We start from the raw sequence: 26112 nt of genomic DNA, 5'->3' as shown, positions 1-26112 counted from the left end.
TTAACCATGCATACTTAACAACTGACTCAACACTTAGTTAAAATTTTGTAGCCTTAAGAGAAATACTTATAAAGATATAATTTTTATTTTTTTAAAATTTCATTTTCACCTTCTATGGCCACCATTACACCAGCTATGGACACCAATTTTCTCCACCTATGGCCATTTTTTATATTTGTTAAATTTGTTTTAATAATATCTGTAATTATTCTGGTTATTAAAAAATCTTTGAATAAAATTAAAGTCAATAAGTAAGAGAACAACTTTTTTAATATAACAATAAAAAAAAAATGTTGTTAGGTATATACCTAATATAAAGGTAAACATTTATAAAAACTATAACAAAATTTATACTGAACAACTTAAACCTAACTTTTGTTAAAGATTTCATAGTATAAATAATACAAATTAGGTAGGTACATACCTATAAAATATAATATAGGTAATAAAGAAAAAAAATAACAAACTCAGTAACAATAAAATCATAATAGGTAACATTAATTCATAAACAGTCTATTAATATTTTTATCCAGTCTTAGGATTTCTGTTGGTAAATACATAGATACTTATATAAAAAACAATGACAAACTTAATATTGAACAACTTGTAACTTTTGATTTTGATTTCGTAATAAAAACAATTAAATATAAAATATAGTTTTTCAATTAAAGTAGAATATACTTAGCTAAACATCTTCAGTATAAAAAATTAAATGTTTAGACATGGTAGATAATATAACATAATAATATTCAAACAAGTAAAAAACAAATAACAAATTCAGTAGGAAAAAAAACATAATATTTCATACGCAGTACCTATTTAAATACCTTTAACATTTTTCAAATGTATCAACAACTCCAGAAAATACTGACTTAAGTTGTCTACCACTTTTCCTTAGTTCAGGGTAAGGTAGTTTTCCTATAATATCTTTTAACTCAACCATAGATATATCATTTTCTATTGGAATATATTCAGTATTTTCTTCGTCCACAGCCTCAAAACACTGTATCTCAACATCTGTATCTTCAATTAATTTTTGAACTGTTGCAACATAATTGTAGGTAATCTTTTTTTCTTGTTTTTAGATTCAAATTTAACTAGAATATAATCACAAGGTTTAAGGTCTGTAATACTTGAAACCAAATCCAATTGTCCCAATGGAATGGCAAGTGACTCAATAGCATCGCTTTGACTAGAACACCAACTATCATTTAATTCTGAACTTTCATCTATTCAGCCAACTTTATCTTTTTTAATTCTTTTAATTTTACTTTTTCTATTTTTTTTTTGCTCAATTTTCTTCTTTTTTTCCTGCGCAGCTTTTTTTTTTGTTTTCTTTTTGTATTTCTTAATCTAATTTTTCTTGATCTTTTAACTCATAATATTCTATCCATGTTTTAGATGTTATTACACTCGGTGTATATTCTTTTTTTCTTTTTGATATAGTTTCTTTTTGTACTGGCCACTTAATTATATCATCAAAAACATTTTGCAGAGATCTTTTGGCTAACATTATAATACTACTTGGTTCTGATCTTACAGACTGCTGAGATTCAGATGTGATTGATGACGTGTTTTGACTCATGCCATTGTTTGGTAGTGCATTCTCATTAGAAAGTGAATCCTCGTATAATGTTAAATTTGTTTGTTCTGATGTATGATCCGTAGTAGTTGGTCTATCATGAGTTGGTCCATTATAATTTGTTGGGCTCAGTTGATAATCAATAGGTGGTGATGAAACAGGTGTAGAAGTACTAACGTGATCATAGTTCTTTATATCATTTCTGTAGAATACCTACTACTATTATTAACATGTTTATTAAAATTATAATTGCATTTACCTTCCATTGTACTTTTAGACGCTGTCTATGTTCTATCGGCTCGATTTCTTCCAGTCCCCTAAACCAATACAAAAGTTGCATAATCGTATAATATTGAGTATGGTTGTATGTAATTCTCCTAGATAAACAAAATCTATCTTAAGTAACATCATAACCTATAATAATGATATTAGAAAATTTTCATTTTCATTTCGTTTTTTAAACTTATGATTTTTAATTTTATTTTCTTTCTAGACGCTATTTATTTTTATGTATGATTGAAGTTGTATCATTTTTAAAATTTCATAAAAAACCAAAAATATTTGAATGGGGTAAATAAAAATATAGATAATCAACTTATTAGATGTATAAAACCAGGGTTATTATTACCGCCAGTGGGGGGAAATTCTTTAACATCAGTAGCTTTAGCAGTAGCATCAGTAGATTGATCATCATTTACTTCCAAATTAAGTTTAGCATCAATACTTTTTTCTGCAATTCAAATCATAATCAATGTATTTAAAACAATTCTACAATTATATATAATGTCATAATAATGTTTTCAAACAAAAATTACACTCTTCCAGACAGCATTTTGTAATGATAATATTATAATATTATTATAACAACTTTATACTAATATTATTCTTTACCTTTGGAGAAAAATCCAGTGCCATTATTCTCACAAGTGACACACTGACATTCACAATTGTTCATTCCAAAAAAATCTCTACCGTAAAACACGGTTAACTCTTGGCCTTTATATATATTGCATACAGTTTTGACACAAGACAGTTTTTTGGTACTACTGTACCATTCAAGATTGGGTTGACAGTCATGGTTAACAAATGCGATTGGACCAAGGAAGATATAATCCTTTTTGTTTATGCATGATGTTACAGTTAAGAAATCGTTTATTCCTTTTTTTAAGAAATCATTACTGATGGGGTACAATTGACCACACAATTCGTACAAACAAATATTTGAACTGATATTCTTTGTCGCTACTACCTTTGCCCCTAAATTAAACATGACAGCATTTTGTAATGATAAAAATATAACAGCATCGTTATAATTATAATATATAATTGCATAAATGGCGTATAACAGAAAATTTCTGTCTGGAAGGCGTCAACACTAGTCCGAATGCTGGACATAGCGCTTTCATATGAAAAAAAAATATATATTACCATTTTCTTCTTTGAACCTATCGTGTCGCTTGATTGTAAATGGCAACTTTTTTGATACAATAGTTTTGTATATTTCACATTGTTTTGCCAATATTTGGTATTCACTATTTGTTATTGTTTAGATTACAACACGTAAAAACTATAGATGCAAAACTTATTTGTAAGTTCCTTATTTACCAAATATACAATAATGCTAATCTGTAAGTTTTGAAATCAATAGAAATAGCATTATACACGTTTATATAATAATATATTTAAGAATCGATCGGCGCAATTGACTTACACAATTTATAACATTGAAATATCGATCGGCGCAATCGATGCATACCTTTTTCCTATCCCATAATTTTTTCTGTTTTTACCTGTAACTTTCAGCGCAATTGATATATGCCCCTTTGCGTTACCAAGAAATTGTCTTTATCCCCGGTGACAGAGACCCTTACTGAACCGTTGTCTTTGGCCGCACATGAAATAGATCACATGTGTTGCGCTACACTGTCACAACTATAACTACCTATTGTTCTTTATGTTGGTAAACATTCTGATTTCGTTGCTGTTGATGTGGTTATATGGTCCAGACTCCAGAGCTATGTTCGTAATGTCTCAAACCTAGTTCGAAATCCATAATTTTTTCGTTACTGTCATTCAACGTGTAAGTTTTATTGTTTTTCTGTTGATTCTTATCAGTTTGATTTAATATTGACAAAGAGACTTGATTTTTTTGCGATTTGCGTTTAACCTACGCCTTTGAATTTTTCGGGCCCAGCATAACATATTACGGTATACAATTGTTCCTTATTATTGTATTCACTCTCAATATCTTAACAGTATTCATATTTTGGTAGATTCCAAGCACGGGCTACGCATAACTCTTGCAGTGTACCAATGTAATTGTTGGATTGTGCCAATTTAACATTACTCTCTAGACATAGCGAGGATGTTAAGTTCAGAAAATAGTCATTTATTTCAGAGATAGATGCCAGCTATAAATTACGTAATTATTACAGTTCATTACATTTTATAATATATTATTGATTTCTAAAATGAATTTGTTTTGTTAAAAGTGATCTAATTTTAATTTGTGGTTGACCATTGGTTTTATTAAAATGATGTTATTTTATTGTAAGATATATTTTCAAAATTAAATTTACAATTTGTAGTTAATGGTTGCTTAGTGGTAATTGATTTGATATGGCAGTGAACAATGAATTTATTTTGAGATGAGTTGAAGATTTTATTATTAGGTATTGAATTATATTTCCTTGTTTGATATTTTTCCTATATTGCTTTTAAATGTAGATTCTGCAACTTAATAATTCTTAACCACATTTTCAGATGGTTTGGTTAAGCCTTCTTTATTTTTTACACAAAGTTATGATGTAGGTGATGATTGATCACTACTTTTGAAACTGATAATTACTGAAACACATTCTTTACTTCAAACTTTCTTGCCACAAATCCAGCTATGTATTCTATTACATTATGTATATACTGAAGTTCTGTTTGATTTATTAAAAAAATTCCATCATTGTCGCTGTCTTGTGTGTATCACCCGGATGTATAGCCTGGTGATAACCATTTGCCATATCTAATGTTGAAAAGTATTTCGAATGACCTAGTTTATCTAAAATGTCCATAATCAATAGATGAGGCCACGAATTTCCCTTTGTGATTGCATTTAACTTCCTAAAGTCTACCCAGAATCTATATTTTTGTCACCACATTCCCCCATTTTTTAGATACCAAAATTAATGGATGATTCCAAGGTGAAGTACTTTTTACTATAACTTGTTGTTGCACCAAATCTGCCACCTGTCTGTTTTTATAGTGTATGCCATAATACTGTTTTGTGGTAAGAAAGATACCAGACCTCCTTCGCGTGTTTTTATTCAGTCTCCTTGTCCCCGGTCTCTGTCAACGTACTATAAAAACTCTTCTTGCTCGGTAATATTGTTTCCTCCAAGGCTCCAACTATCTGTGTACTCGTTAGAATATATGCCCTTCCGTGTCACTAGCTCCATATCCCCGACGGCAAATACTTTCGTGGTGTCACGAAAGTTCTCGTGATCTGGTGATATTCAGTTTTTAGAAAGTGCAGAAAAACTTAAAGCCATGAATCTGAATGTAGCTATGAATCGCATGCTGAATGTATTTGACGAAATGTAAACGAAATACATTTTTCCTCGCTATTTGGTATAACCTTAATAGTGCTTGTGTCGTGACCAAGTAATACGCCGAAATAATAAAAACGCGGCGTATTACGTCCATCGGTGTATAGCTACTCCGGTATAAACCAACGCATTTTCAATTCGACGGAAAACGCCGTGTATAGCCCCAGCCTTAGATGATCAACCGAGTACTGGATAATTTTGAGACCTTAACATAACGTTTTAAATTTTAAATCAAAATTGTTACAATTTCGTTTTTTAAATATTATCCCGCGTTAATTATATTATGTTAGATATAGATATTAGTTATTTTACACAAAGTATATTGAAAAATACTGTTATCACACCCTTACGTTGATCGGATTTTCCAAGTTTTAAGGCAATCCCTATGGTTACACGAATCGCCCATTCAAGGGGTAGGCATTGTATCGCTTAATTGACGTGATCTTGGAAGAAATCGTCTTGGCTTGGACGAACCAGTTTGCCCTATACCCAACTGCTTGTATTTTCAATTTAGTTTCCAAGGACAACGGTCTGTCCAGTTGGTTGGCTACACTGTGTTGCGTTGGTGGTCTTTTTTTCCAAGCGTCGGCGCGCCGTGTACGTTCTCGATTTCTTGAGTTTCTCTCGTTTATTTTCAACGAACCGAGGTGTGCAAACGTTAGTTCCGCTGTGCGACGTTCATCATTTTTGTTATTCGCTAACCTCGTTCCACCGTTTCGTGAGTTTTAATTTTTTTTATTCTCTTATAGTTTTGAGTTTCGAAAATATTTGTCGCGTCCAACGAGCAATTGATTGTCGATCATGTTGAACACCACCACGTACCTTATAGTCGACAATGACAAACGGACCACGTTTTTATCCACTCTGTTCCTGCCACTGTAGATGCTGTCGTTTCTGCTAACTCATAATACAATTTCGTGAGTATTTAATATGTTAATTCTATTAGTAATTTTTGCATTGGCCACGGCAATGTGATTGATTACTACGTGACATCCGCATTAACGTCCACCGTTGTTTCACTTCTGCATTTTGTGTTTTTGCGCTCTAATTTTTTTTTATTCAATCTCCGTGTTTCATGTATGTTTGTTCTTCAAAATTCGCGCATGTTCTGTCCATGATTTTCTATAATCAATCGAGTGTCAATTCACCGCTGTTTTAACACGAATTACATGTTCATAATAATTCGGAACGTAAGGCCGCCATCGTATAACAGAAAAATGTGATTTTTACGTATTAATTTTTTAAATTCATTTTTGTTAAACGATTAATTCAATGTTGATCATGGATGAAAACCACGTGCTTAATAGTAGCCGATGACAAGAGACAACGACGTACCAATATGGCGGACAGCCTTAATGTGGCCCAAGCTACACTAGAGCGGTTTTGACGCTCGTAAACTACGGTAATACCGCGCGTCAAAAACGCTGTATGAAAACGTACTGCATATAATAAGTGCGTTTTCTCGTCAAGCGTTTTTGACGCGCGATGAAAAAGCTCGTCAAAACCGTTTTAGGGTGTGGCTCGGGCCACATTACGGCTGTCCGTTGTTTTCCCTTGTCATCGATGATCAATCTACACGTTTTTATCCACTTTGATCATTTCCGTCGAATTCGTAATACGTTTCTTTTATTTTCACACGACGAATCGAGTTGTATTAGCGTTAGGTTATTCCATTTGGTTTTAGGGTTTTTTGTTGTACCTTCAACCTCGTTCGCCAACTATAGTCAGGAGAACGAAAAGTGGCCTCTGGCAAATATGGTGGCAACGTTTTTTGTTGTTGATAAACAGGGGTTCTAAAACTGAGTTAAATACATTACATTTTATTAATTCAAAATACGCGCGCTGTTTTTGGGAAGCCATTACTGGAATCTACCACCGAGAACGTTCGCATCGACGGCTACTTTTCGTTCTCCTAACTAAAGTGTTACATTTCATTTTATACATTAGATTGTGCCGCGTTCACTGAACATAATCTGACTTATGTACATAGATAGCGCTCGAATCTGACTCAACCACCCAACCTAATATTATTCCAGCATCGCAGTGATCAATCACGTCTCGTTTCTAACAAGGTGGAACAAAATATCAAGAATGGTAAGTGTTTTTCTTAGTTTCCATTAATTTATATATATTTATTAGTTTAATTAAGTATTTTCAGTATTATTACTGTAAGATCTTTATCTAAAGTTTTTGCATGCATTTCAACTTGCTGCCAATTAAAATTATCCAAACTAATTTTTTTTAATTTGGTGTCATTTGCAACTATAATTTGTGTTAATTCTTTTAAATATTGTATCCTCTCTATTATATCATATGTTGATTGTCAATGAGTCAAACTGTCCTGAATTGATAATTTAAGTTTTTCTTTTTTTTATAAAATATATAAAGGTGTGATAATGCAGTTTCCAAACTTATATGCAAACTTTATTTAACAATTTATTCATACCATTATCTTTTAAGCTGTCTATAACCACTAGTTGTAGAGTATGTGCTACATAACGAATACCTGTAATAAATTTTAATTAATTAATCTTCAAATAATTATTGTTGAAAGAATTTATGGTTATATCATTACCTATTTATATTGATTACTATAATAAATCACTTAACTAAAAAATTATATTAAAATTACCTGTAAAAATTGTAAAAATTAAATCATTTCCTAAATTTTACAATTTAATTTCATTTAGGATTTGTTCTGTTTGTTCATATTATGTTGAATCAACACATTCAATATCTTCATTCAGTAAATTTTCAATTTGTTTGTCATCAATTACAGAATAATCTGCACCAGTTTCACTATGTATTACAAAAAATGTATACAATTTTAATTATAGATTAGTAATTACAAGAACTATTACATACAAACATTAATGTAAGTTGGTTTGCATAATAGTTTAACTTATGTCTGTGTCTTAACTCATAACATATAAACTGAATGGCGTTATACAGCAAAATTTAAAAAAAAAGTGTATTATTAATCAATATTATTAGTTTCTATGTCAAAATCTAAATTCTTATTGAAACCATTAACTTCTTCTATAATGATACCATTTCCTGTAAAATGTGTATAAAATTCTTGAACATCAGCAGGTATGAGATGCATTATTGACTTAATATCATCAAGTTTTGCTTGGTTGATCTCTTTACCATTAGGCCATAGTTTAATTAGGTAGTAGGGTTTCAGATGAAAATAATATGTCATTTGATATTCTACCACGACCACGTTTTTCAATATTTATTTCTAAAAAGTTTTCATCCGATAAGGTTGTACTTACTCATTAACAATGAAAATGGTTGATTACGACATAATTTAATTCGTCTTGCTTGTAGCCAATTGATTTTGTCGCCAGAGACAGATACTTTTCGACTAGTAGTTTTTTTCTCCAACATTTCTGAGCTAACAAAGTCTTCATCATTTATTTGAATAACTATTAATGGATTTTTTTTCTTACATGTTCTCATAACATTAATATAGTCTTGAGGAGTATAAAGCCTTTGTTGGTGTTTTAGTGCTAACTCAATATCACTAAAATTTCAACAAACAGACCCTACTTCTTCTGCCTGGCCTTCCAACCAAACATAACAATATCCCTAATGTTCTTTTCCTGTTAATTCCTGTGTTATATAACCAAAGTTGTCTCTTGTAGGTAACCTAGGGAGAGGCAATGTTTTCTTCATATCATAGGTAAGGCATTGAAAATGTTCACACTCTTTTGATTTTTCCAAAGCTAGTTTTAATGATGCCTGTGCATTTTCAGCCAAATTTAAATGTTCATGGTATTTTGTTGTTAGTTCTTGTTTTTTTATTGCATTAGTTTCATTATTTATTTGGACATTTAAAGAATTACATGTGTTGCATGTATCTTTTTTAAATGATTTAAATTTTAAATTAAAATTATCATCAAAAAACCTCTTATATGATGAGAAACTGACTGATTCTGTCATATTTTCTTCCTTGTATGCTGCGTACATTTTTTCCAAAGTCATTTCAAGTGGTAAATATTGGAAAGAAGATTGCTCTCTACAATAATGAGATTTATATTTAGGAATTTTGTCTACATGATCTTTAATTATTTTAAGTTTCTCATCTGGAATTTTGTTTAAACCACCATTTTTTCACACCTCTTTGATCTAATAAAGGTGCTCTACCATGAATTTTTTTTAGAGCTGTATTAATTCTGTAGGTTGAAACATTAAATGTTTTACAAAACATTTTTCGACAAACATGTATATTATTTAAATTATACTTCCTGGAGAATTGTTTTTTAAAATGAGTGCTATTAGTACCAGCATACCTTCTTTTGATAGGTAATTCATTAACTAGTGCAGCAATATAAGCATTTTGGGCCATGTATTCTCCTATTTTCCAAAAATTATCAAATTCAAGTTTTCTCTGTTCTAGAGAAATCTTTTGCACACACTTCATTGGGCATACACAGTCAAAATCTTTAAATTTATTGGGATCAATTTTTTTTTTTTTTATAGTTATAACTCAAGTTAGAGTTTTTTAATAATTTTATATTAGCTCGAGATTGTTCAGTGAGTTTCCTTTTCCTACCTTTTTTCGGTCTACCACTATAAATATTTTGATTGATATCTGTGTTAATAACTTCATCACCATCTGGAACTGTTACGTCTTGATCTTCATCATCATCTGGAACTGTTGCTTGATCATCGTCATCACTAAGTTCCACTATGGCGCAATACGGATCAAATGTCGGATCCTTGTTAGTGTCATCAAAAGTTTCATCATCGTCAGAAAATACAATACATTCGTTTTGAATTTCTGTTATTAAACAAAAGTATTACAATATTATTAAATTATTATTATAATATTACATTATAACATAAAAGATATATATAATATGATTTTTGATTCTTACCTTCCAAATCAACTGAAATATTTGTTTCAATATCTATTGTTGTTATATTTTGAATTTTTGAACAAGTTTTACCATTCGACTGGCCCTTTTAGTTCTGTTTACTTCCATGTTATGTGAGTAACAAGATATAATAATACACTTAAAATCTTACTTATAATTATTAAAATATTAAAATATTAATATTTAAAACAATTCATTAATAATAAAATAATGATTATCATTTTTTACAGAAAACGACCAAGCCACTTGGATTGATATTATCTTATTATTATTATCAGTCATACCTCCATTACAAAACCATGTGTCGTGGATGTATTATGCATTAATTTTTATCGAGTTAATCATTCAGTTAGTTTTTGAAACATTGATAGATAGCGCTACACTTCAATGTTGGTTTGGTTGTATTTTGCAGAATATGTAAATTGAAATTCTCTATCTGGTTCTACTAAAACCTAGTTTTTTATTAGATTGTGGGATGGTTGCTTTCTACATAACGCTATTCAATTTAACTTCAATATTATATAATCAAACATAATAGTTTATGAAAAAAAATGATCATTTACCTACCTATCACTACATTCATCATCTGAACATGATAAATTTGAGTGGATTTTAGCTACATCATTTAGAATTTCATCATCTTTTCCGATATTTTGAGATTGATTAGCTGTTGTTACATCTTTTCAACTAAATTTATAACTTTAAGCATGTTTGCACAGTTGTCAGATGTAATTTATACAATTGCTTTGGTTCGATTTTAAACTTTTTTGGTAAATTTAAAATTGTCTCTTTTAAATAAATACCTGTAAGTAGATGTATGAATTAGGTAATATAAAATGTAAATTAACAAAAATGCATCTTAAAGTTATAACTAGTGATGAGCACTATCGAATGATGGTCGATAGTCCAAGTGAACTATCGATTAAATATTCGATAGTTTTGTTCATGGACCGAACACTAAAAACTATCAAATATTCAAATATGAAATAATCATTTGAAATATTAAAATAAGGAAAAAATGACCTATGTGACAACATTTTTGAATCATATTATAATAATCTAAACTAATTTGGTATAAAATATTTATTTTTTATTTGAATGGTGAGGTTCAAGGGGTAACTTTTTCAAACGGTAACCTATATTTTTGAAATATGATTCAGACATAACTTAATTTTTAAAGAATTTTGACAGGTGGTTTACATTAATGTGATAAAATGTGATAACCTAACCAATCACAGGTTGTTTTTATTTTTGAGGTTCAAATTGCCTAATTTAGAAGGTATATTTTTCCTTAAATAGGCTCAGTATAATATTTTACCAAAAAAATATTATGCATTCAATATCTATTCTCAATTATTTAGAGCCGTATAATGATATTATAATACATAAATTAAAACAAACTTAATTATTTACTTTTTAATAAATAGCTGACAGTAGTACATGCAATTATTTTAGAATAAGGAATATAATATAATGATAATTGATAAAAGAACCAACTTTGAAAATATATAAATTTACATATTTTTACTTAAAAAAATTAAGGTATCCAAATTGTCTGGTAATAATCTATTGCGTCGTGCACATAAAATCTGACCACCCTTTGAAAAAATTTGTTCAGATGGTACTGATGTTGCTGGAATAATTGCATATTTTTCAGCAATGTTACCAAGTGGACAGACTTGTGTTGATTCCAGAATGTAAAAATATTCGATTTTAAGTCTTGATGAGGAATATTTAAGTATTGCCTCATCAAGGCGGTATCACTACTTGTTAACATACTTTGGGATTGCATACTAGTAACCTTGGATTTTAAGAATTCCCAAATATTATCCACTTGTTCTTGAATAGTTTCTCCATTAATAACTGCTTGTTCTGAAAAAAAAAATATTTTTTGGAAAGACTTTAAATCCAAAAATGTAGTACATTCAACACTACTATTACATTAGTCAAATAGTTATTTTTCAACACAAGAAATTTATAGGAATTTATTAGGTATATTTACCATCGACAGCATTTGAAGTATCTAATAAATCAGCTATTTCTTCAATAACAAACTTTTCAGCTTCATTAGCATTTTCTTTAATACCAAATGCAACTTTTTTAAACCTTGGATCTAACAAGGTAGCTCTTGAAAAACTAGGTGTTAGTGTTTGTTTTTCAAAACCATCAAAATGTTTTGTTACATGGCTAATTAACTTATTTTTTTAAGCTTGTCCCATTGGTGTCCTTAGCATTTTATTGTTTAAGTATGTATATTACCTACGTACAATTTTTTTTGTAATAGTTCTCTCATTATTATTGTGGTTTAATTTATATTATTAGCATCAAATGGATATAGACTTGTTAATTGAAAGCCAAATAATATATTTTGTGTAGCCATTTCTGTAATATATATTACATTAAATGTAGCTAAGAGTACATAACATTTATTTATCTATACTCCATAATAATCATATTTAGAGAATGTTGTACCTGCTCATAAGTATTGTCTTTGTATTACTAATTTTGCTTTCAAGCATAATTCATTTTATGCTAGTAACTTGTATATTAGAATAAAATTGACTATTGTCGAATTTAAAGTTACCCAAGCTTTTATTGGTGTTTTAATAATTTTAAATGGTTCTATAGCTAAATAAAATATTTAAACTAAAAAAAATTTTAAATTTATTCATAAATTTACTAAAATGATGTTATATACCTACCCGTTTTTCTACAAATAAAAGAGTAGTTAGATATATTTTCTCTTTATATTGTAATAACGCAAAAAAATAAAAGAAAAGAAAAAAAAAATAAAAAAAATAAATAAATAAGAATAAAAGTAAAAATATTATGTTAATTAATATTTTTATTTATGAAAGTAATTGTGTTGTTTATGTGAAGTATTGTATAAGTAGTTATGGTGTTTGTTTTTAAATAAATTGTATCGGCAATCACAAGGGACACAAGCCTTGAATGATCGCCTCAAATATCATTATAAATTATTAGTTATTTATTAGTTTTTAAGTGTTCTAAATAAATTGTAGGACATTCACAAGGGACACAAGCCTTGAATAAATTTCTCGAATATATTTAGAAGTTATTAGTGACTTGTTGGTTATCTTAGCCTATGTCCTATTACTTTAAATTTGCGAAATCACCTTCCTCCTAATGGTCGGAGGGTTCTCGAGGTCGTGCTTCGAGAACGATCAAGTAAACCGTTCACAAAATACCAAATTAATTATTAATTTATTAGAATCCAATAAATTAATAAATAAAATAAAATACCTGTATAATACTATTATTATGTAAATATGGATGCGCATGCACCTTACCTTATCCGCAGCTGTCTATGATCGCAGTCGACATGATAAGGAGAGGAATTATTAATTTTTTTAACACTCAAAAAGAAATAACTGAACACTTCAACAAATTTCGTTTTAGAAAAAGGAAACAGTAGAGTTGTCGTACGCAGGATCTTGAGTGAGTCTTGGGCTTGTAGTGGGCTGTGCTCCTGCACTTGTCAGTTTGAGAGGTGCTCGTGCACTTATGTGTTTTAGATGTGCTCATGCACTTGTCGCTATAAAGGGTGCTCATGCACTGATGAGAAGAGACGATTTAGGTCAGGCCCGCCAGAGTCACCGGCGACCCGATCAAAGGTGTCGATGTCCCCAAAGAAAATTGTCTTTCTCCCTGGTGAAAGCGACCCTGAACGGACCATCCCCCGTCTCCGGCGGCACATGAAAGACATTGCATGTGTTGCGCTGTACCGTTATAATCCCGTACAGTGTCCTGTACGTGATTAGATAATAGGAATCGTTCCAATAATCAGTGACTTGATTTATTGGGGTTTTTTTAGAGTATATTACATGCATGCGACAACTCGACCGTTATTTATTTTATTAAATAAAAATAACGAATTTACAATAATTATGATATGTAAAATCGAGCATATCATTACAATATTTGAAATATTTTTGAAGTTAATTTGAATAAAATATTTTTTTAAATTAATAGATAGGTGATATAACCTATAATGTTACCTAGTGTATTTTAGTTATTTTTTAACACATAATTGGTTATGTCAGGTTAGCTATAGGTTTTATCTTTAGACATTTTATTTTTTTATCAATATATTTCAATTTTTTTTTAAGAATGAAGAAATAGATTATGAACTAAGTATCAATGAATTGTTTAAATCAACTTTTAATTAGATGGTTTCTTAAGTTAATATAATTTTTCCTTATTTTAACTGTATTGTATATTGTATTTTAATTCCACTCAATCAATTGTAATGTATTTAGATAGTGAAAAATATAAATGTATACTAGTACACATTTTATAAGGCATTGATATTATGATTATTTATTGGTATGAAAATTAAATAAATCAATTTGAACCTCTGGCATGGCATAGCGTCCTGTAAGTTCAAACTTATCACATTTTGATAATTTTTAAAAGATGTGTGTGTTACATTTGTGTATTGTACAGAGTACACATAAGATGATAAGAAGCCATCTGATACTGCTGTTAGACTATTCTTATTACTTGTTCTTGGATGGGTGACTTTTTAAGAATTAAAGTGGTATGGCACAGCACATAATTTTACAATAACTCATAATTCAACTTTGAACAATAGTAATTATTGTTGAGATTAAATTTGAACCGAGAAAATAATTGCATGTTTACTTTTACAAGTGCATTGAGTGTAATTTACAATTGTTATAAAACTACAGTTAATAAATTGATTATAATTGTAAATTTTTTATTTCATAATTTAATTCTTCACTTTGTTAATTTATAAAAGTTCCTATAGAATTGCTTTATGAATTTAGTGTTCCAGTAATCTTGTGTTACATATTACATTAAATAATATTCAAATTTATTAACTTAAATCTAGATATCAATGTAATTTTTGAAATTTTTTAATGTTAAAATAATGTTTATACCCTGACATAACCATTATAAAAAAAATTATAACTGAATACAATATTATTAAACAAAATATTATTTAATAGTATAATACATTGTGTAGTCACCTAATAATTGGTTTTTTAGGCATTGGATTTGGCCCTCAGAGCGCAAAACTCCTTAATTATTAACCCATCAGTTTCATCTGAAAAAATCCTGGTATCTTTTGATGTTCAGCAATGTTACATAGATGGGTTGTGGGGAGATTTGATGTATTCATAATATCCAACAATAATGGATTATTCACCATATCGTTATAAAAGTTATCGATCATTTTATGGTATAACTCATGAATTTAACATAATAATATTAATAAGTAATTAATAGTATAAAACAATTATTAGTATTGATAGTTTATTAATTTACCAGTGTCGGTTAACACTAGATTGACTTTGTTCCTGAAGTGTTTTCGAATGACATTGTAGTGATAATCGTACATTAAGGTTAAAGATATTTAAATAATGAAGTTATCGGCTTCGTGATTATTTACTTGCCATTTTAAATAAGTTTGTCAAATGTAATACTACGCAACGCGCCTGTTCCATAGTTTTCCTAAAATAAAAATCGTCTAAAAATTATTTTAACAATAATACTATAATAACCAAAAATGCTATTTTCATCAGTTGTGGAAAAAATATTTCTCGAAAGTCGTTCAAAGCTTTCTTTCCCATGTAAGTATTCAAATTAAATGTAATCTGCTAACTAGGCTGATTGATTAAATTGAATAACTATTCATCTATAGTAAGAAAAAAAAATTATGTTACATTGTATTATAATATTTACTTTTTCAACTATCAACCCATTAGCTATTGCTTGTTATAGACTACGGTAATGGAATATGTAATTCTTCGTTTCAAAGGTTGCCATCAATGTATTCATCTTTGATCCTTAAGGTATATAATTGTGAGGTAAAAACGGTAAGTCGACATGTTCGTCGTGCAAGTTTTGTGAATATGATATATTAACATAATATATCCGTCCTATCGGCGATGTCTCAGTTAGATAGTTTATCCCCTGTAGTAAAGGTTTAACCAACTTCATCAATGTTAAATCCACCGTGAGGGATGTACTCGGACATGGCCAAACCGTATAAATTATTACCTAAAAAAAAAAATATGTGTATGATATTTTTACTTCCAATCTTGATATACCAACCACGATTTTTCTTTCTTTGTGTCATAACCTAGTTTTTTTCATTATTTGCTTTAGCATAACGTTTACTCGCTTACACTAAAATTGTATGTTTTCAAACACAGATCTCGAACATTTTTAATTAAAAGTCTAAATACTCGCCAAGCGTCCGATAATCAAAGTAGTTCCATACGTTCTTTACGTGCTCATATTCTCTGACTTTAGACTCTGAGCGTACTGTAAAATTTTTTTTTCAGGTAACTTATTAATGTAAAAGTTAATTTTACCTCAGTGACAGTTGTATCTGGAATTGGACGCAAAATTCCAACACTGCTGTTGCACTAAGGATAAATGCAATTATCCGTGATCGGGATGGTGGTTTCATAATTCTTAGCATATTTATAAAATTGATTTTTCTTCTTGTTCATCTTCTCTTTACAAGAACTTCTAGTCCTTACTGTTGTATTATTAGATTTTAACTCATTATTTTTCTCCTTGGCTAATAGACTTCAGTAAATAATGATAATTATACATGTCTTGTGGTGATAAACACTTCTTATGAGCCAATATCCGTTGAAATTTGTCTGGGTATGGTATACATAATATAAGTCTATCACCACTTTCCTTCATCTTTCTGAAATATGTTTAACATTGTTCACATATTGGTGTTTGGGTTTGATGATAGTCCATACACATAACTCCACAAAATGAGCTACGTTTATAGATTATCATATCATCTGAGTCCTCGTTATTGAGTTTAACTAAATTGGATTTTCCATAATTTTGATATTGATAATTATACATTGCTTGTAATATATTTTATTATCGACTATAAATTTAACATCAATATAAGCATCTACAATATTGAATTTTATCTTATTCTTTTTATATCTCAATATATGGATACAACAATGTTGTATTTCAATTTGTTGTCTTGATCTTGCAATGCTTCTGCATGTCTCACGCACTTCTCCCAATCATGTTGAGTTACCGAATCCAATGCTTCGTGAGTCAACTTTTCTATATCGACCATTTTGAATGTTTTATTTTTTGTCGCCACTTGATTTTTTACCTGGGCCCATATCAGCTCAATTGGATTGTATTGGCAATGGTACGGTAGAAGTCGAATAACTTCGTGGCCCATTTCCAATGTCAATCATCTAATTCATTTTTTTTTTCAAATGGTATTAACGCTTTAACTTTTTGTCTTAAGTTCAGCTAAATTTTCTAATGGTGAAAAATCGACATTTTTTTTGGTCAACCAAGTCTGCACATCTGCTTTTCATGTATTACTTTTGGGAAAGTTATCGATAAGGGTTGAATGATAAGATTCATTATCCATAACTATCACGGACGGTCTTTCAAGGTTGTTCAGCATTTGGGTGAACCAAGATTTGAATACTTCAGAATTCATTTGGCTGTGGTAATCCGTAGAATTGCCAGTATTACTGCGGAAAATCAATTTTAAATTTTGAATGAACCCATATTTGGCACATCCTGCATGAACAACAATAAGGCGTCCACCTTTTCCAGTAGGGATTTTCGGACCCACCATACTATCATGTTGCCATGCAATGCTCCGCGAATGATTTTGATTGACCCAGGTTTCATCAAGATATACAATTGGTTGAGTATCTTTATTTTGGCGCAATGTACAAATATTTGTCTCAAAAATTTACATCTAAGCGCAACATTATCGTTACGCTCCATCAAAAACTTACGACCGTCGCTACATTTTTTATAAGAAAATTTTAAATTCCTAAGGAGTCTTTGAATTGAACTTAAACTTCCCATGTAATTAATTTTGCTCTTGACGGCATTGAGTATTAATTCTGATGTAGAGTACACTCCTGTCGTAAAATTCATGAACTGTCCTCCTAACAACATCACTGTCGAAATCATCCAACTCTGAGACATATTTTGCCCGCTTGTATGATTTACTATACAGATTTTCTCGCTCATTCGAATCCGACTCAAAACAGATGTTAAAAACACGAGTACAGGAGAACCCTATTAAGTTCAATTTAAAGCTTGAGGCCAGATATAGTAGACCATCAGTGCTAATTCACTGGATTATAGGGCATTTAAAACATCTGCGGTCCATATTTTTGTAGAAAGCGATATTTCTGCGATAATACATGGGACGTATGATAAATTGTTAAACGAAAACGAAACATCGCAAGTAGAGGAAGTGGGTTTACATTAGAGAGCATAGACGGGTTATTGTTGACTATATATAAATACATGCCGATGGGAGGATCATCATATATACCCGGGGTCTCCAACCTTTTTTTACGGTGGGCCAACATTTTTAGAAATGTGTTGCTTGAAAAAAAAACTGTCTATCTAGGAATAGATAGGTTTTAAAATTGAGAAATAAATAAGAATAGATAAGATTTATTTAAAAATGTATGTTTATTTATATAATTTTTTTATTTTATAATTCAAAATTTGTTTTATATTTCAAAACATTAATTAGCTTGGAGGGCCGGTGCAAAAAGCTTGGCGGACCGTAGGTTGGAGACCCCTAATATACAGTTTTCCGGCGTTTATTGATAGGAACGAGCCACTATCAACCCTCAAAATTTAGACCAGCAATGTTTTAAGTGGGCGATTCTCACGAGACATGTAACGTGCCCGGTGGCATGCCGTGTCGGTGACAATTATAGACAACACGATGACAAATATAATTTTGAAGGCATTTCCTTTCCAATGCTTTTATCTTAGCGTTAACTAGCGTTTTCTATCTTAACCTAACCTTATCGTAGCTTGAATAAATCTTTTTCGAAATCATTTGAAGCGTTCTTTCTTTCTCATATTTGTGTTCAGCTCAATATATTTTGCTAGCTACGGAGACTGATTACATTTTAAAACTCTGTGAACCTAAAAAAAAACATTTATAGGTGTTTACTAAATAAATAAATAGCTAAATTGTAATCTTTTCCAATATTAATCCCGCTTTTAGAGCTTGTTTTAACGCTATGTAATTAACTACATAGTTCTTTTTAGGTTTCAAATTAGCAACAAGTTTTTTAATTTTTGAACCAGTTGGGATTATCCTCTCTGGAAGATACGGTAAATCATTATGATCATCATGTAATGATTTAGGATATACAGTATCATCTTCTAGTGAAAATCCGATAGCTGATGTTTCGTTTGAATTTTCCGATAGTTTTAAAATATTTTTTACACCTAAGTCACCTTTATACGACGAAAATCCGTCATTTGGCATAAATTGACTCATCGCCCAGCCGTAACTAAACAAATTTAAATTATTAATTAAAAATATAAGTTATAATATAGATCCTAATATATACACAGATTTGTTGCGTCCAAATATGTGATCCACGACTCGGGCTTTGATGGATCATAGTCAGAGATCTTAATATTATTTGCTCGAGCATATCGCATGCTCGCTTGAGTTAATCCTCCCCGTATCCCTATATAATCATACGTGAAAAAAAAATAGTAAATATATAATGACATACCTTGTTCCATCATTATGATTTTGTCATAATCTTATAAAAGCTCCAACTCGACCTCTGTATATTTCAACATGCAGTCAAATGACATCCCGGGTGCGGTAAAATAATAGTTTGAATCTAACCCATACGTGTCCAAACATAATTATCGAAAGTTTTCGAATACGTCACACAAAAGGATTACATCCACTTTTAAATATAAATTTATATATTCCCCGAGAGTCGTATAGTTAAATTTCTCCCACACCCGTTTCGCATGTGTATAGTCGTCGTCGCCACTATCAGATTCATTGAATATACTTTAAAAATGATTTTTTTAGGTAAGCTATTTTCGTCTAATTTGGACCATCTGTCTGTGTATTCATATGGGTAGACTCTTTTTCTTGTTACCAGCTCTAAATTGGTGTTAAAAAACACTTTTCTGGTCTCTTTACATTTTGATATATCTCCTTTACCTAAATTATTTACTAGTTTTTCCAAACTAGTCGCCATAAATCAATAAGTATCGACAAATCGAATTTGGAAACTATTTGAAACATATTTAGTAAAGGAGATACATTTTTCTTCTGTGTTAGGAATCACGTTTATTGTTTTTGAGTCGACACCCAACTAAGTGATGATAAAATGTGAGTCATAGCCAGAAAGATTATGGAAAAAAAATTGGCACGTACCCTGGTTTAACCATTTGCAAATTGCAGTGATTACTTACTGTTCCTCTATATTTTCCAGTTAAATGGTCGTGGTCTCGTGCAGCAAATTATTATTATGTATTAAACTAAGATTTATATAATGAACATTTCCTAGGTCCACAATTTTCCTATGCTTATCATTCTCTTCGGCACTCATTATGAGTGGTACGTTTACTTTTAATAAATTTTCAATTTTTATTGAAACTTAAATTATTTCTTCCATAAACTTTTTGGCTATGTCCCCTTTACCAAAACTTTGGTTACCTCTAAAAATAACTGGATCCGTATGTATATCATATTTTTCCAGCAACTCTTGAGTTATATCATCACTCGGTCTGACGTAATAACAATAACTCATAATGTCATGATTATGAATAATGCTAGTATTATTATTATTACTGGTATCGCCATCATTTTTTTGAAGTAATGACTCATAATCGGCATAAATCGCTAAGGGATACTTTCGCGTTCGTTCCCAATGTTCAAATTTCATAAACGTTTCAGGACTTGGGAATACTGGTAGAAGAAGTTCATTTATATTACAGTTTCTTTTATGCAAGTTAAAACGTTGTTCTGCGGCAACACCTGAGTAGGATTTATAACACCGCTTGCACAATAACTCGACATGCCCGTTTTGACTTATTTGTGCTCCAATTAATTTGGATAAATTAGTTATTCTGCAATAATGGTCTTAACCTGACCCGTCAAAAAATAATAATAAACCATGGTGATCTTCTAATTCAGTTGTGTACACTTTTATTGGAAATACCGTAAACTGGTTTGATAATTTTTTTACATTATTTTTATAAGTGATTTCTCCTCTTTTTATACTATAAACATTAATCGACACATTCAAACGTTCAACATTTTTAATATATTTTATCATTAACGGGAAATTTAAATTAGAAAAATCATATTTATCTTCCTCAATAATAGTATAATTTAGTATAATTTGAACCTGTTCTCTCGGCATGAACAGGATTTACATGTTTCGCTGATATGCTATACTTAAAACATTTGTTATCGATATTTTGAACGTTAATGGTGGCTTTTTTGTTTTCTATATGTGTTGGTAATGGCAAGTAAGAAGAACCTCCTATTAGGTTTGAACCGGTTAATATTTATTATTAAACCATCTATACTATTCAATGAAAAGCCCATATGTCACCTGTGTAGGGTTGATTTGCGTTAAAAATTCATCGATACCATATTTCTCGTCGGCTACCTAAATAATTATTAAAATTATTAATTGTATCATTTTTTAATTTATAAGTTATAAATTACCTTTGTTTGTGAAAGGTTTTCATGCATTGGAGACATACTCGAAAATCCTGGTGGTTGAACCTCGGATTTAGTGAACAACTAAAAAATAATAAAATGCATTAAATATTTTTAAAAGTGATATAATTCATAGATTTACCTCTGGTGACATTTCTCCGCTCCATCGTTGTGCCCATTGTTCAGCTAATTTAGTAGTTGCATTTATTTTGAGCTGACTGATGAAATTCATATCTTCTTTAGGAGTGGATCCAATAATTTTATCGTCGCTTAAATTTTTTATAAAAATGATCATTTCTTCGTTTGTTTTCGGCGGTGATTTCACATTGGTGAACTCTTGATCGATATAGTTAGAAATAATCTCAAACTGCTTTAACACGACTGGTCGTATGATGGTCGACTTTCGAACGACTGATTCGAAAATACGCCATTCCAAATACTGTAAGTGTATTAAATCTGAACGATTTAACAATACTCGACACCCGGCTTTTGTTTTTGACGCGACAACCAGCACATTTTCTCCTTGGTAAACCATACTCGATAGCAAAATATTATCAGTTTCCGAAAACAGATTTCGCTTGTATTTTTCTGGTGTGTCCAATATAAACGATAAAATGTTCCCCATGAGTGAAAATATGCGTCTTAGAAAATTGGCTGGCATATTAATATACCGCTATGGTGTTATTATTTGGACTATGGCATTGAATTCGTCTGTAGGATCAAGTCCCACATTTAAAAACTTACGGGCGATAAAGTCCAATGTATATGACGTAGAATCAATCAGTTCTGCAGGCGTGTCGGAGGTACATACGTGAAGTTCTTCTTCTTGTACACTACAGCCATGTCTCCAATTGAACCAGCCATGATTAAAATAATTTTTAAAGACTTTAATACTTTTAAACTCACTAAAACTTTTAAAGACGGAGCGAAAAATACGTGTACAACGGTTTAAAACGTACTGAAGAACTGTTGGCTCTTTTAAAATATATATAAAGACGAATTTAAGTAGGGAGTGTGAATATTGATACTTAATTGATATTACACTGTATGAAGATACGTCCGGCAGAAGGTACTAATATCGGTCATTAATGTGTTTTTCACTTAAATAGGTATTTTAATATCATTAAGTATATCACATCCTGGCGACTCGATCGGTTATTAGTATATCTAATAATTCTAATGATAGGAAATGTATCTTATTGTCAATCCGATGTCTTTCAAACACTAATGTCGAGATGGTGTGTGAATATTTAATTGAATACGGATAATAAACCTATTATTGTCAATATGAGTAAAGTGTCTTTCAATATAAATGGTCATTTTGTGAGGGATTCTATATTTAATAACATTTTTGTATGTTATATTATTTTTCTAAAATTATAAGATGAGACTATACGTTATTAGAGTATTTATATGATTATATTATTTAGCGTGTATTTAAATATAATAGTATATCGTTCAAAGGGCGACGGCAATAATAATAATGGTTTTTGCAAGGTATTGTGTGATTATTAATATTTATTTGAATAAGGATACCTATTAAAAGTCTACGACATCCTGGCGACACGTGCAATTATTAAGCTATTATTTTTTTCAAAAATAACACACTATTGATGATATTATAACACTTTTATTATTAATCACTAATAAAAACAGATTCGACTAATAAGTACATATTATTGAAATTTTTAACGTACATCCACTGCCAAAGGCGTACGCAGGGAGAGTGACGTCGTGTACCAGAGCCTGATGGTTGATGGGTGTCTTTAGAGCCGGTGGTGTAATAAAATTATATAATGGTCAAAGGACATAACAGTGTCTGATCACATATGTTTACTATCGTGTGAATAATTTACTGAACATATGTGCGACTATGTACATGTAAGGGATTATGATGATGCCACTATTATAGTTATATGTTGCTATCATTACATTTTGAACTCTCTATTTTCTTTAATTTCAGTTTTAGGGATGATATATGTTGCCTCTAATTTAATGTTATATTTTACTGGAGAATTTTGAACGGTTTTATTAAGTAATTCGATCAACTCGGGCTTTGAAATGTCTAAAAATTGTAATAACGCAAAAATAAAAGAAAAGAAAAAAGTAAAATTAACAATAAAAATAAAAATATAAATATATTATATTTAATATTTTTATTTATTATGTAAAGTATTATTTAGGTGATGATGTAATGTGGTTTAAATAAATTGTAGGACAATCACAAGGGACACAGGCCTTGAATGAATGCCTCAAATATATTTAAAAGTTATTAGTTATTTATTAGTTATCTTAACTTATGTCTTTTTATTTTAAATTTGCGTAATTACCTTCCTCCCGATCGTCGGATGGTTCTCGAGGTCGTGATTCGAGAACGATCAAGTATACCGTTTATAAATTGTTAAGTTAATTATTAATTTATTAAAATCTAATAAATTATTAAATAAAATAAGATACCTGTATAAAATTATGACTATGTAAATATTGATGCGCATGCACTTTACCTTATCCGTAGCTGTCAGTGATCGCAGTCGACGTAATAAGGAGAGACATTATTAATTTTTTAATCACTCAAAAAGAAATAACTGAAAACTGAACAAATTTCGTCTAAAAAAAAGGAAACAGCAGAGTTGTCGTTCGCAGGATCTTTTTGAGTGGGTCTTGGGGTGGTTGTAGGTGCTTCTGCACTGTGCTAGTCAAGTGGTGTTCGTGCACTTATCTGTTTGGAAGGTGCTTATATAAATAACGAATTTACAATTATGATATGTGAAATAGAGCATATCATTACAAAATTCTCTCTAAACTTTTTAATATTATCAATATTCTTTTTAAAATACTCTTGACATAATCCGTTAAATACTGATTTCATTTGAATAAATGCAGATGTTGTAGTTGTATTCATACGTGTACGTTTATTTTTAGCCAAAATACTCGAATTATCGTTATAAATGCGTTTACCTAAATTATAAAAGCTTTCTTTTTAAATTAAAAACATACATAATTTTTTTAAATATTACCAGTATTATTGCAGGTAGAAATTCAAAATCCTCCATTGTTCTCATGCATAAATCATCATCAGCCCACAAATCATTATCGCAATTAGTCGATGGACCAGCCGGAATATCTGGTACAAACATTTACGGTGCGATTTGTATATTATCACGATTTTCATTCGAAGTGACATTAATACGGTACGCGGGAACATGAACAACTCCTTATGAATAAAAAAAAATAAATATATTTGATGAATATTAAATAACCAATTAAATTATAATATATGTATACATACCGTGAATTTTTTTTAAATGTCTGTTGAGGTGAGATTTGTAGATTAACACTAAAGAACATACAGTACACGGAAAACAGACTCCATCGTGGTTTTTTTGATGTGCAGTTAAATTGCGCTTCGCCGTAAATACTGATGTACATTTATCGCATTTAAACATTTTGATAAAAATCACAGTTTATAACGAACGTGAAAAATACAATTGTAAAATTTGTTTACAATGAATATAAACACTTTAAAAAAATATTACGTAAATTTAACACACACAAACGCTTTACTAATTCAACCATTAAGATCTCGAACACATATTTCATCATTAGCTTCGGTATCTTCACCGCCCTACATGGTTACAGACCTAAAAGTCTATAAGCGGAGCGATGAATGTATTAATTTTACAATGATGTTATTATTTTTTATTTTGTTTATCGTCTGCAAATTTTGGAGCACTAAAAATGCTTCAGTTTCCTATTTTAGCAATTTTTCTAGTAGAAATTTGTTTGATAACAATGGTTCACAATAATCTCTCTCGTAATATGATTTTTGAAAGTCTGTATAAGCCTTATACAGTAAGCTGGTGGTATTTTCATTGTGTTTTCGCGTATCTCGGTCATTCATAACTATAGGGACATTCGTCTTTAGCAATTCTTCAATTTTACGACCTACATCAACTATATTTTCGAGAAAATGCCTGGCAACATCCTCCCGACTGTCGCTACCGCGATAAACAACTGGCGCGGTTGGTATATTGAATTGCTGGATAAGCTCTATTGGAACTTCTTCGGACGCTTTAACGAAAAACCCATAACTCATAGGTTTGTGGTTATGTATCACAGTCGTGTGTTCCCCCCTTTTCTCATTAGTTTTCACCAGTAGAGCTTCAAAATCCGCGTAAATAGTGAATGGATGTCGTTGAGCATGTTGCCAATTATCGAATTCTAGCAATGTGCCAACATCGGGCATTATGGGTAGAATAGGTTTATGAGATCCGCAAATTAATTTATGCTGCTGAAGTGCTAGCTGCCCACTTAATTTATATTTTAAATTTTGTTTGTCAAACGATGTGAAACATCGTTTGCAGAAATAAACTGAATGACCGTGTAATGTTATTTGCGAGCGGATTAAGCTTGAAAAATTAGATATATATACGTAGTGACTTTTTTCTCCGGCAGTAAATAAAATGATGTCGAAATGCTCGGCTTTTTCATTATCTACTAGTAGTGTAAAATAGCCGG

General features: G+C 30.4%; 1 protein-coding gene and 1 pseudogene across 1 annotated transcript; both read right to left on the bottom strand.

The window, feature by feature from the left end:
* Positions 1-829: 829 nt before the first annotated feature.
* On the bottom strand, positions 830-2852 carry LOC114121201 (uncharacterized). Its single transcript, XM_050198916.1, has 6 exons — positions 2474-2852; positions 2211-2312; positions 1842-1978; positions 1525-1795; positions 1113-1229; positions 830-1041 (listed from the first exon to the last, which is right to left on the bottom strand). Exons 1-6 carry the CDS (start codon positions 2850-2852, stop codon positions 830-832), a joined length of 1218 nt encoding a protein of 405 aa, XP_050054873.1.
* An 18872-nt stretch (positions 2853-21724) lies between these two features.
* LOC114130388 (uncharacterized) lies at positions 21725-22458 on the bottom strand (annotated as a pseudogene).
* Positions 22459-26112: the final 3654 nt, after the last annotated feature.

Source organism: Aphis gossypii, chromosome 2 (assembly GCF_020184175.1).
Source record: "Aphis gossypii isolate Hap1 chromosome 2, ASM2018417v2, whole genome shotgun sequence".
Lineage (NCBI taxonomy): Eukaryota > Metazoa > Arthropoda > Insecta > Hemiptera > Aphididae > Aphis > Aphis gossypii.
The sequence above is the reverse complement of the archived record's forward strand: the minus strand, read 5'-3'. Positions and strand labels throughout refer to the sequence as shown.

Bases quoted from the DNA above. Each gene is read 5' to 3' on its own strand.
- LOC114121201 (XM_050198916.1), bottom strand. From the start codon at position 2,852: ATGTTTAATTTAGGGGCAAAGGTAGTAGCGACAAAGAATATCAGTTCA. The intron at 2,313-2,473 runs GTAAAGAATAAT...TTTGAATTGCAG, and splicing joins CACTGGATTTTTCTCCAAAG to AAAAAAGTATTGATGCTAAA. The intron at 1,979-2,210 runs GTAATAATAACC...ATGTTACTTAAG, and splicing joins AGAATTTCCCCCCACTGGCG to ATAGATTTTGTTTATCTAGG.